Source organism: Otolemur garnettii, unplaced genomic scaffold (assembly GCF_000181295.1).
Source record: "Otolemur garnettii isolate 467f Iridium unplaced genomic scaffold, OtoGar3 scaffold00013, whole genome shotgun sequence".
Taxonomy (NCBI): Eukaryota; Metazoa; Chordata; class Mammalia; order Primates; family Galagidae; genus Otolemur; species Otolemur garnettii.
In genome coordinates, this window is record NW_003852408.1 from 14,292,751 (window position 1) to 14,303,280 (window position 10,530).

General features: G+C 52.3%; 1 protein-coding gene across 1 annotated transcript in view; it reads right to left on the reverse strand.

Annotated features, from left to right (window-relative positions):
* RUFY4 (RUN and FYVE domain containing 4) overlaps window positions 1–6,264 on the reverse strand; it is a 46,318-nt gene extending 40,054 nt beyond the window's left edge. The window contains exon 1 of the mRNA XM_023510369.1: window positions 6,219–6,264. Coding sequence (XP_023366137.1) covers window positions 6,219–6,264 — 46 coding nt within the window. The remainder of the gene's footprint in view (window positions 1–6,218) is intronic.
* Window positions 6,265–10,530: the final 4,266 nt, after the last annotated feature.

Consider the following 10,530-nt stretch of genomic DNA (forward strand, 5'->3'; position numbering starts at 1 on the left):
TCTGTTGAGCATCCTGGCCATGGAGGTCAGATTTGATGCTCAGAACCGTGAGATGCCATTCAGTTCTTAATCTGGGGATGAAGCCTGCAGTGCAATTGAATTGTACCCCTAAGGAAAGGTCAAGGTTTGACCAGAAAGCTGAGGGATGATCCTTTTGTGCAACTTTCTGAAAGTTATTTTAAAAAGAAGTATTCTAGAAAATGGTTTGAGACATAGGAGGATGGAGTTTCTGAGAGCTCACTGATCTAGAATTATCTTTAGTCAGTTAACAAGGCCCAGGGCTTCTATTTTGGGAAGGAAGAGGCCTGATCTGGGAGCATTTGTGTAATTTGACAAACTGTATCCAAAATGAGAAGCACTTGGCTGACTGATTCTCCAAGTGGTGGGAACATAACAGATTACTGGGGCAGGTGTGGGACAGCCAAGTTCTGTCATGGGGTGGCACGAGCAGGGACAGCCAGTCTGTTCCCCACATAAAGGGAGGGGAAGCAGGAAGCAGAGAAGGTGTGGGGGCACACAACCCTTGTTTAGTGGCTTTCTGGGGGCTTTAATGCAAAGAATACCCAGAGAATCGAAAACATGTGTCCCTATAAAAGACAAATGTTTAGAGCTTCATTCCCAGGTCTGTTCCAGTCCTTGAGGAGTTAACCAGCAGGGGAAGGAGCAGAGTGGGCCAAAGGGAGCAGGAGGAACCTCAGAGCCTTTGCAGGAAGCAGCTGGGGGTAGATCTAGTGGGCTGTTGTGAGTTGGGGGTGCACAGTCTGGCTTTAGTCCTGCTGGGGGCCCTCCTGCATATATGTGCCTTCATTCATCCTGACTGCACTGTCCCCCAAGACTTGGTCTAAGTCTGTGGGCTCTGTGGTTCCTACAGGAACAGCCAAGACTGTTTCAGCCCCTGCCTGGGTGTGGAGGGCTGGCTGAAGCCACTGGGTGATACAATACGTCCTAGGGTCTTAAAGGTTAAACTACGGTAAAGCAGCTCCCAAACTGAACCATAGCATAGATCCTCATCCTGCCATTTCTTTCTAGCAATGGATGATCTTCCTAGGACCATATCCTAGTCCATGATGTGCCCCAAGGTGGGCCCCAGAGTCAGAGCAGAAATGAGGGAATCAGTCCCAGGAGCCACTTCACCCAGTCCAGGGTGTGCACACTGAACACAGGATGGACAAGAGCAATGTTGGTGGGGTATGGACAAAACAGAGCCCTCCTCTATTGCTGGTGGGAATGAAAAATGGTGCAGCTGCCTTGGAAATCAGTTTAACAGTTGCTCGACAAGGTAAACAGAGTTACTGTGTGACCCTCCATTTATCAACCTATCAGGTTGTACCCAGAGAATAGAAAACATGTGTCCCTATAAAACCCTGTATATGAATGTTCAGAGCATCATTCACAGGTCTGCTCCAGCTCTCGAGGAGTTAACTAACAGGGGAAGGAGTAGAGTGGGCCAAGGGGAACAGGAGGAACCTCAGAGCCTTTGCAGGAAGCAGCTGTGGGTAGATCTAGTGGGCTGTTGTGGGTTGGGGGTGCACAGCCTGGAATAGAGTGTCAAGTTCTCAGTTCCCCAAACACTGGCAATGAGGGGGTCCCCATGGGTCCTGTCTGTGCCAAAAAGAGAAGCTCACTGTGTTACAAGGAAGATCTGCCAGGGGACTTAGGAAGCTCTGCCTTAAGCTGGGTAAGTTTCCACCTCTGCTCCCTCCACTGTTAATTAAGCAAAAGCCCCCTCTCCTTTTGCTCCCTCCCCCTACCTCAGTAGAAACTGGATGCTGAGTGTCCCAAATCTCCTAGGCTTGGCACTGCCCATCAGAGAACAGAATATGGCCAAAGACAATAATGTCCTCCTGAACGCTTAAGAACTCTACCCCAGCCCCAGCCCATCCCATCTTGCCCCCAGCTTCTCTAGTTTTATCCTTCCTGATCCGTCCACCTTGTAGGCAGTTCTGCCCTGGGGTCTGAGGGACATAAAGTACAGAGAAGCATGAGAAGGGGTGGGCAAGGAAAGCCGGAGGGCACAGGGCCAGGTGGTGGGAAGGATAGGGTCCCAGGATGCCACCTGAACTCTGCCTCTCAGCTTTAGATGCAGGTGCTCCCCAGCTCTGGCAGCCCCCTCCTCTCCAGCTCCCTGCGCTGCAAGGGCAACAGAGTCCAGGCTGACTCCAAGCTGGCTCCCACCCCTCATGTCATTTAGGGCTCTCTTACCCAACTCTCCATCCCAATCCAGATCCTGCCCACTCCCTTCCAGGTCCTGGGCCACAGGTGTCAGGCAGGTGCTTCTTCTGTAGCACCAGGCTCTGAGGTCCTCGGCAAGAGCTGGTATGGGAGAGACAGAAGCTTCCCCTTGGCAGGGGCGAAGTCTGAGCCACAATGGGCCCCACACTGGGGGCAGTTTCTATAGGGCACAGAGGGAGTTCCCCTCACACCATGCCAGCCATCTCTGCTCTACCACACTGAAGGGCAGCTGGGGCTTTTACAAGAGAAGCCCCTGTCCCCAAAGATGCCACAAGCCTAGTACCCAGTTCTTCCTCTTGCCTCCACCCACAGCCACCTGCCTTCCTGCCCGCCGGAGTCGGTCCCTTCCAACCAGCACCCACTCTGTGCCACATCCCACCTGTGTCACACCCCACTTAGCCCCCTGCTGGAAGCCCAGCCTGGGAGCACAGCAGCTGTCCCTGGGTCATCCCCTCGACATCTCCTCAGCCAGCACCTCTCAGTTTCCCCTTCTAGCACAGTGACCAGCCTGAGATACCTGCGTGGGCAGTCCTGCCCAGGTCCAAAATTGGGGCTGGAGGCAGATTCTAAGGTCACTCTGCAAGGATTCCCAGCATGAGAAGGGGTGGCACAGGGACAGCAGAGTCAGAGGAGGAGAGGAGGGTACAGGGGGTGGGGGGAGGCAGCTGCCCCTGTCTGTTCATTAACCACCTGGATTAGACATTTCTGCCCAGAGGGGTGAGGAAGGAGAAGAGCTGGGTGTTGGGGAAGGCAGAGGGGGCCCTCATGCCAGGCTGTGCCCATGGCCAGGCCCACACTGAGGAGTGGAGGGGGAGAGAGTGTTTTGCACCCCTCCAGGCCCACCAGCTCCCTGAAGAGTGGGTCAACCCTCTGGGGGCAAAGAGAGCCCCAAGGAGGGGAATTCTGACCTGAGACCAGTTCTGGGGGGTGGCAGGGAAAGAAATGAAAAGGAAACAATGCCCAGGCCCCTGTCATGGGCAGGCAGGTAGCACAGGAGAGCCCCAACATTTCCCTCTCTGGTCCATGTGTCCCTGCTCCCCAGCTGGCCTTGGTCCCAAGCAGCCCCTGACACCAGCACCTTCTCCAGCAAACCAACTCCTTCTGATTGGTGGCTCTCTCAGCATAGGGATAGCCGCATCCCAGACCTCCCTGTCAGGACCACAGGAACATGTGAAGTTGGGGGACTGACATGGTGACACCTAAGGGATTGGCCCAGCCCAGAGGTATCAGACCAGGCAGGATGACCTCACCTTCCCCCAAATTACACCCTGATGAATGGGCTTCACTCTATCAGTACCGACAGCCCAACATCCCTGCTGGCTGCAATCTGTAACATACACACACACACTTACACTCACACATATACACACACACTTGCGCACACTCACACACACAGTATCACACATACTCTCACTATTACATGCACTCAGTCACGCACTCACACACTCACATTCACACACACGCACACACACTCACCTTTCCTTTAATGAGGTGGATGTCTGGGCCAAGGGACATCCAGGAAGGGGCAGTGGCCAGTGATCGTGGCAAAAGCCGTGGCTGGCAAGAAGCAGGTTGTCCACAGGGAGGGGATGAGTGAGCCGTGTGTCTAGGCAGGGAGTGGTGCAAGGAGGGAGCCACTGAGCTGAGGGCTGGGAGCCGGGCTCCCTCTCCAGCTGGCCCTTGGTGTGGTCCAGCTTGTACTTTCTCCTTCTTGAGTCAGCCAGCTGTTGACCCCTGAGCCTCCTTTAACCCCTGTAGTACTTGCTGACTATGCTTCTAGCAAAGCTGTCCAGGCTTCAGCAGGACACGGGTGCCTGGAGTAGGAACTTGCCAGGAAATGGAGACTGCCCCTCCTTCAGCCACTGGGCCAGGGGGCTTTAGGGACAGGGGTGGTGAAAGGGCCAGAGGAGAGGCAGGACACTATGGAAGTGACACAGCTGCAAGGCAATAGCTAAAGCGTTGATGAGGAAGGATGTTCAGCGAGATTATGATGATGGTAATGTTAATAATATATAGCAACTCTCAACTTTTGCAGAATACTCTGTTTTCTGCTATTTCCACTCATTTTATGAGTGGAGACTGGGAATCTCACTTCCTTTTTTCGTACTAAACTTTTTATTTTAAAATCATTTTGGATTTACAGAAGAGATTTAGTGATATTACCAATAGTACAGTTCCCATATACCCATCCACCAGTTCTTCCTGCAGTTAACATCTGACATTATCCTGGCCAATTAGTCAAAATTAATTAACATCACTGCAATACTATTCATGTGACAGATTTCACCAGTTTTTCTCCTAAGGGTTGTTTTCTGTTCCAGAACCCAATTTGCATTTAGTTGTCATTTCTTCAAAGTGAAATTTCCAAATGTGACCGATTTTCAGTTTCTGTGTTCCTCATGTCCATTCTTTTACAAATGCCACACTGTCTTCAATACTGTAGCTTTAGTAATGTGTCTTGGAATCAGTAGTGTCAGTCCTCTCATTTTGCTCTTGTTCCTTCTCATGTTAGGTTTAGAATCATTTTGGTCAATATAAAAAATAACTTGCTGGAATTTTTCAAAATTGATGCATAACAGAGTCATGTAGTTTGGGGTACATTCAATAAATTCATACATTCAGGAAATTTGTAAACATCAAATCAGTGTATTTGTGATATCCATCACCTTAAGTATTTCTCTTTGTGTTAAATCCATTTGTATTCTTCTCTTCTAGCTATTTTGAAATACACAATAGATTATTGTCTCCCACCTGATCTGTCTAAAACTAGGCCTTATTTCTTCTTCAGCCTGTATATTTGTACCCATTCATCAATATCTCTTTATCCTTCCCCTCTTCTCTGCCCAGTCCACCCTCTGCTAACCAGCAATTTACTCTCCACTTTTGCCAACAGCAATGTTCTGGAGCATTTCTTAAATGTTCTCTTCAAGCAGTTTCATAGTTTTAGATCTTAAAGATGAATCTTTAATCTATTTTGATCTTTTTTTTTTTAATTTGGCGAGAGACAGGGGACTAGTTTCGTTCTTCTGCATAGAGTTACATATTTTCCCCAGGATCATTTATTGATGATGCTGTCTTTGCCCATCCTATGTTCTTGGCACCACATCAATGATGAATTGGGTGTAAATGCACATGTTTATATCCCAGTTCTTTATTCTGTTCTATGGGTCTATATGTCTGTTTTTATGCCAGTATATAGGCTGATTTGGTTACAGCTGCTTTATACTAAACTTTGAAATCAGATAGTATGAGGCCTCCAGCTTTCTATTTTTTTTGCTCAAGGTTGCTTTGGATATTGGGAGACTTTTGTGGTTCCATATCTATTTAAGGAGTTTTATTCTATTACTGACAGGGATATCATTGGGATGTTGATAGGGATTGCCTTGAATCTATAAAATGGTTTGGGTAGTATTGTCATTTTAACAATGTTAATTCTCCAGTTCTTGAACATGAAATATCTTTCCATTTCATGGTGTCTTCTTCAATTTATTTCATCACTGAAATATTTAAATCAAGGAAATATATATAAATATTTCCCTGAAAGAACCACTGGAAAAGTTTTTCCTGTCTTGATTTCATTTGCCTGGCACCCAATCCTAAGTAACTTACAGCTATGGCTGAGCTGGACCCAGTGGTCTCAGGCCAGCTCTCATCCCCACACATGCGCCCCCTGTTGGGTGCCCGAAGAGGTCAGGTCTAGGTGGAACCCAGGTGCCAAGCCTGAGGAGAGGGTGAATGGGGTATTGGAGAGAGGGTCCCACCTGAAGCAGCAGCTCCAGGCAGCTGCAGAGTCTATACAGCTCAGCACTGGTGTTGGACTCTGTTCCTCACTTGTCCCAGTAAAGCTGGAGGATGACAGAGATAGCAGTTACAGAGATGAGGGTGGACATCAGACATCAGGTAGCAAGGACTCTGGTCAACAGAATCCCAAGTCCCCACACTTCTGCTGCAGCTCAGTCCTGGAAAATCTCTCAAGACACACTCACCTTTAAGGTCCTTAGTGACCTTGAGCATGACCCCCTCTTCTGACATGGGTACTTGGAAATGGTACAGTTCCTGTGACCTGTAAGAGTGGTCCAGAAGGACCCTCTGGGCTCAGCTGTCCAACTCTCTCCTTATGTAAAGGAGGAATCAGAGCCTAGTGAGGGAGCATGACTTATCCAGGGTCACACAGAGTTAGCTGGTGGGGTGAAGAAGTCCAGCTCTTCCTTGTGGGCCTGTATGATGAGGATGCTATGGCTGCCCGCTAACTGAGTAGGCCCTGGGTGCCAGGCACTGTACTAATGCTTTACATCCTTGTTCCACTCAACACCCACAATAACCCTGAGAGGGTTTAACACCATTATAGACAAGGAGACTGGGGCACAGAGAGGGTAAGTCATTGATCCATCATCATAGAGCTTTGCAGATTTGATCCTATGCCCACGGAGCCCAGGTTCTGGACCCTGACTTGATGTGTGCTGGACCCTGACTTGATGTGTGCAGCCTCCTGAGTGTCCCTGCCATGTGAACACCAGGCTAGGGAATGGCATCTCCCATCCCCATGGAGAGCCCTCAGGCTTGTCCCAGCAGTCATCCTCCTTGAGTAAGACACACATTCATCCTTTCCTAGGCCCCAGCTCAGTGGAAAAAGTGTCTCAAAGGAGAAGAGGGAAGTGGAAGCAGAGGAGGGCCCTGGGCTGGGACTGAGCCAGGCACTCTGGGCATGTGAGGGGAGTGGGGCACCTGGTGTTCATCTTGCCACTCTTTCTCAGGGGACTGTCAGCCTGGTCTCCTCTCAGCACGCCTTGGGCCCAGAGAGGGACATTGAGGTGCTGAAGGCTCTGGGCTTATTCTGAGATGCTGGAGTCCAGACTGGGCATGGAGTGGGAAACCCAGGTGACTTGTCCCCTAGGCTGTAGTTACCAGCATTTGGGGATACAGGTGGCAGTGCTGCAGCAGGGGACACCTGGGAGGGCAAGGGAGGAGGACATGAGGGTAAAGGAGGGATGATGAGTGGGGGTGGGGCTTGGAGAGGACAGGGTCAGGAGTCGAGAGACTTGGGTCTCCATCCTGGCCTCGCTATTCCCTGGGTGATATAGGACAGGCCGTTCACCTTCTTTGGGCCTCAGTTTCCCCATCTGTAGACCAAGAGTTTAGACTGAGAGTCTCTGCAGCCTCTTTCAGCCGAGATCTTTGATGAAATGTATGACCACCCGAGCAACCCCCTCCCCTCCCTCACCTCTATCCCAGATTCCTCTCCCTGGCTCCCAGTCTGCCCTAGGTTCTCCCTGCTACTCACCTGGCAGCGGCTGGCTGGGGCATGGAGAGGGCCCTGGTGACTGTGGCCCTCCAGAGCATTCCCAGGGTTTGCTGCCTGGGAAGTGACACAGTCCCAGCCCAGGCCCTAGAGGGGGAATCAGGCTCTGTGTGAGAGGGGGAGGGGCAGGAGTTGCTGTCATGGGTAAGTGGCAGAGGTAGGATCCAGGGGACTGGGGCAGACTGGTAACTTCGGGGACCTCTCTTGAGACCTGAGATCATGTCACTTGTTGGCCAAATAGGGACTCAACCCAGGTGGCAGCAGGAATCTGTGTTGCTCAAGTTTCCTTTCCCTTTTCATTTCTGGCTCTGTGCTTCTTCCTGGTGGCCACCAGGTGGCAGGAGGAGGCTGTGATGCCTCCTCCATGGCTCTCCAAAGTTTGTCTTTTCTGTCACTGGTACGGGTGGGGAGGGGAGGACGAGGGTCCCACACGTGTCTTCCTCCCACTTCATCTCAGTGTGCTTGGGGTCTCCATGCATGCTGCTCACCAGTGTCATCGTCCCAGTCCTGGTTCCCATTCCCAAGAGATAGAAGTGAGAGGACCAGTGGTGCTGTGTCCAGCAAGAGGCCAGCAGGATTGCCCAGGTTGCTGAGGCCCCCTCCACCTTGGCTGCCCCGGTCTTCTTGAGGCTGGTGTCTTTCCATGCCGCATCCTTGTTTCTCTAGATGGGTGATGCCTCAGGTGCTAGTGTTCGGGGCAGAAAACAGAGAAGCAGGGACCTGGGTGGAAGGTTCTTTTTATAACTCCCAGGGACCACATATAGACACTGCCATGCAGAGGGGCTGGTGGAGCCTATTTGACTTCTGCCCCACATCCTGCCATCTCCCCCCATAAGAGGCTCTGTCCTCCATCTCTGTCCTCCGGCCTCTGTCTCCCTGCCTCTGACTCTCCTTACCTCTCTCCCTTTACCTGCTCTCCTCCTCTGCTGTGGCACTCTGGTCTCCTATTGACCCTCCCACCTCAGGCCCTAATGCCCTGTCTCTGGCCCACTGTCCTCTTTCCCTGTCTTGTTCCCTGCCCCCTCAAGTCTTTTGTCACTAGCTGTGTCTGTCCTGTGTCTTCAACCCTGGCCAGGCCCTGCACATCCCTGTTCCTTGTGATACTGACAGAGCAGGTGTGGATGGCAGGTGGGGCTGAGCTGAGGGGTTTCAGCTTCCTTCATATGTAGCAGGTGCCCATGAAGGAGCTGTCCAGGAGAGGGCTACTTTCTGGGCTTGCATGTCCTTAGGCATGCCTGGTGCCTAGCTAGATGGGTTGCACTGTGAGCTTGGTGTGGTGACAGGTGGTGTCACCCAGGCACCCCTCTGGTCCCCCGCTTCAAGGGAGATCCTGGCCCAGGAGCAAAAGAGGGGCTGAGAGCAATTGGGTTTATCCTCCACAAAAAAGGAGGTAGCCAGTGCTTCAGGTAGGGGACTGCAGGAGTGGGCATGGGAGGATGTCCTTAGTGGGGAGAGGGTGGCTGGGAGACCAAAGTCTACCCGAGAGAGGTGAGGGGACAAGGGAGGGCATGCGGGTCAAGTCAGTGATTGGCAAGTGAATAGCAAGGCAGAGTGCCCCCAGCATGGGTCGGACCAGGACCAGGTCAAAGGGCCCCAGGTAGGCTGAGTTCTCACTTGGGTCCTTGTAGCTCAGGAGGAGGGTGATGTGGGACTGAATCTTGGAGGGCAAATAACTCAGGCGAGGTGAGGAGCCACATAAGACAAGGAAGTCATAGACGGCTGGGGCACTGAAGGGAAAGGGTTAGATTTCTTCTGAGCTGGTCCCTGGGCAGCTCTCAGTGCACCTTGACCAGAAGGGCTCTGGGCCAAGAAAGAGGAGGCAGGGACTGAGCCAGGATAGTGGGACAGCAGGACCCTTGTCCCTGTTCTGGATGAGTCTTGGGGCCTTGCAAGTGGCAAACTGACCCAGTGCAGGGGGTGGGCAACAGCTGGGAGGCAGGGGTGTGTTCTGGATGAGGGTGTGTGTGTGAGGAACCACCAGGTGTGGTGTAGGTGAGGGGGCTGCACTTCCCCCAGGGAGAGGAGGGGGAGGAGTTTGGGGTCACTGTGGGAAATGGCTGACTCCACTGTAGGCTCCCTGCACAACCCCACCTAGCCCCTTGCCTCCCTGTTGGGGGCTGGAAGGGGAGGCCTCCTCAGATGTGTTTGCTGTGTGTGGATCACTGCTGTCCTGCATTCCTCCACCTGGGGCACACAGAGATGAGGTGACTCAAATGTGGCCTGTGGCGACAGCTAAGCCCCTTGCTTATGGGCAGTCACTGAGATCAGGTGTATACGTGTGTGTGTGTGAGTGAGTGTGTACATGCATGTGTGTGCTGCGCACGCCCAGGAGCCCTCTGCTTAACCCCAGTAGATGTCCCTGCAGGGCCCAGGTGATGGCATATTTGTGGCGAGGGTGCACAGTGACAGGCACAGGCTGGACAGTGGAAACAGCACACTGTGTCCTTCAGGAGCTCTAGCCCAGCTGTCACCCCAGACACTGACCGTGATGAAGCCCAGGTCTGGTTGGGGTACAGCTGGGGCCCAAACCCTCACAGTGGCCAATATCCTAGGTGTGATCCTGACAGAGGTTTGGGCTGGGCTTGGGGCCCTGGGTGAGGTGGGGGAGCCCTCCCTACTTCAAGCACCTCTGGAGACAGGCCTTGTGTTGGGCACAGCTCTGGATGGCAGAGGGGTGCTGGGCCTTGATCCTGATCACAGACCCTCCACCCACCCTCCTGCTTTGCCAGCTCTTCCCTTACCTGGCCCCCCAGAGAGTCTCCTGTCCCCTTCCCTCCTGCTTTCCTCCTCCCCACTCCCAGCTGCTTCTCTCTCTGTTCAACCTGCTCTGCCCTCTCCCCAGTACACACCCTCCCATCTCTTTTGTCTCTCTCTTTCTCTAGGTTTGTTTTCCTTTCCTTTCCTTTCCTTTCCTTTCCTTGTTCCTTGTTACACAACCTCCCACCCTTCTAATAGCCTTAATTTTCACATTTCCAGGTCAGCGTGGGCCAAAAGGGGCC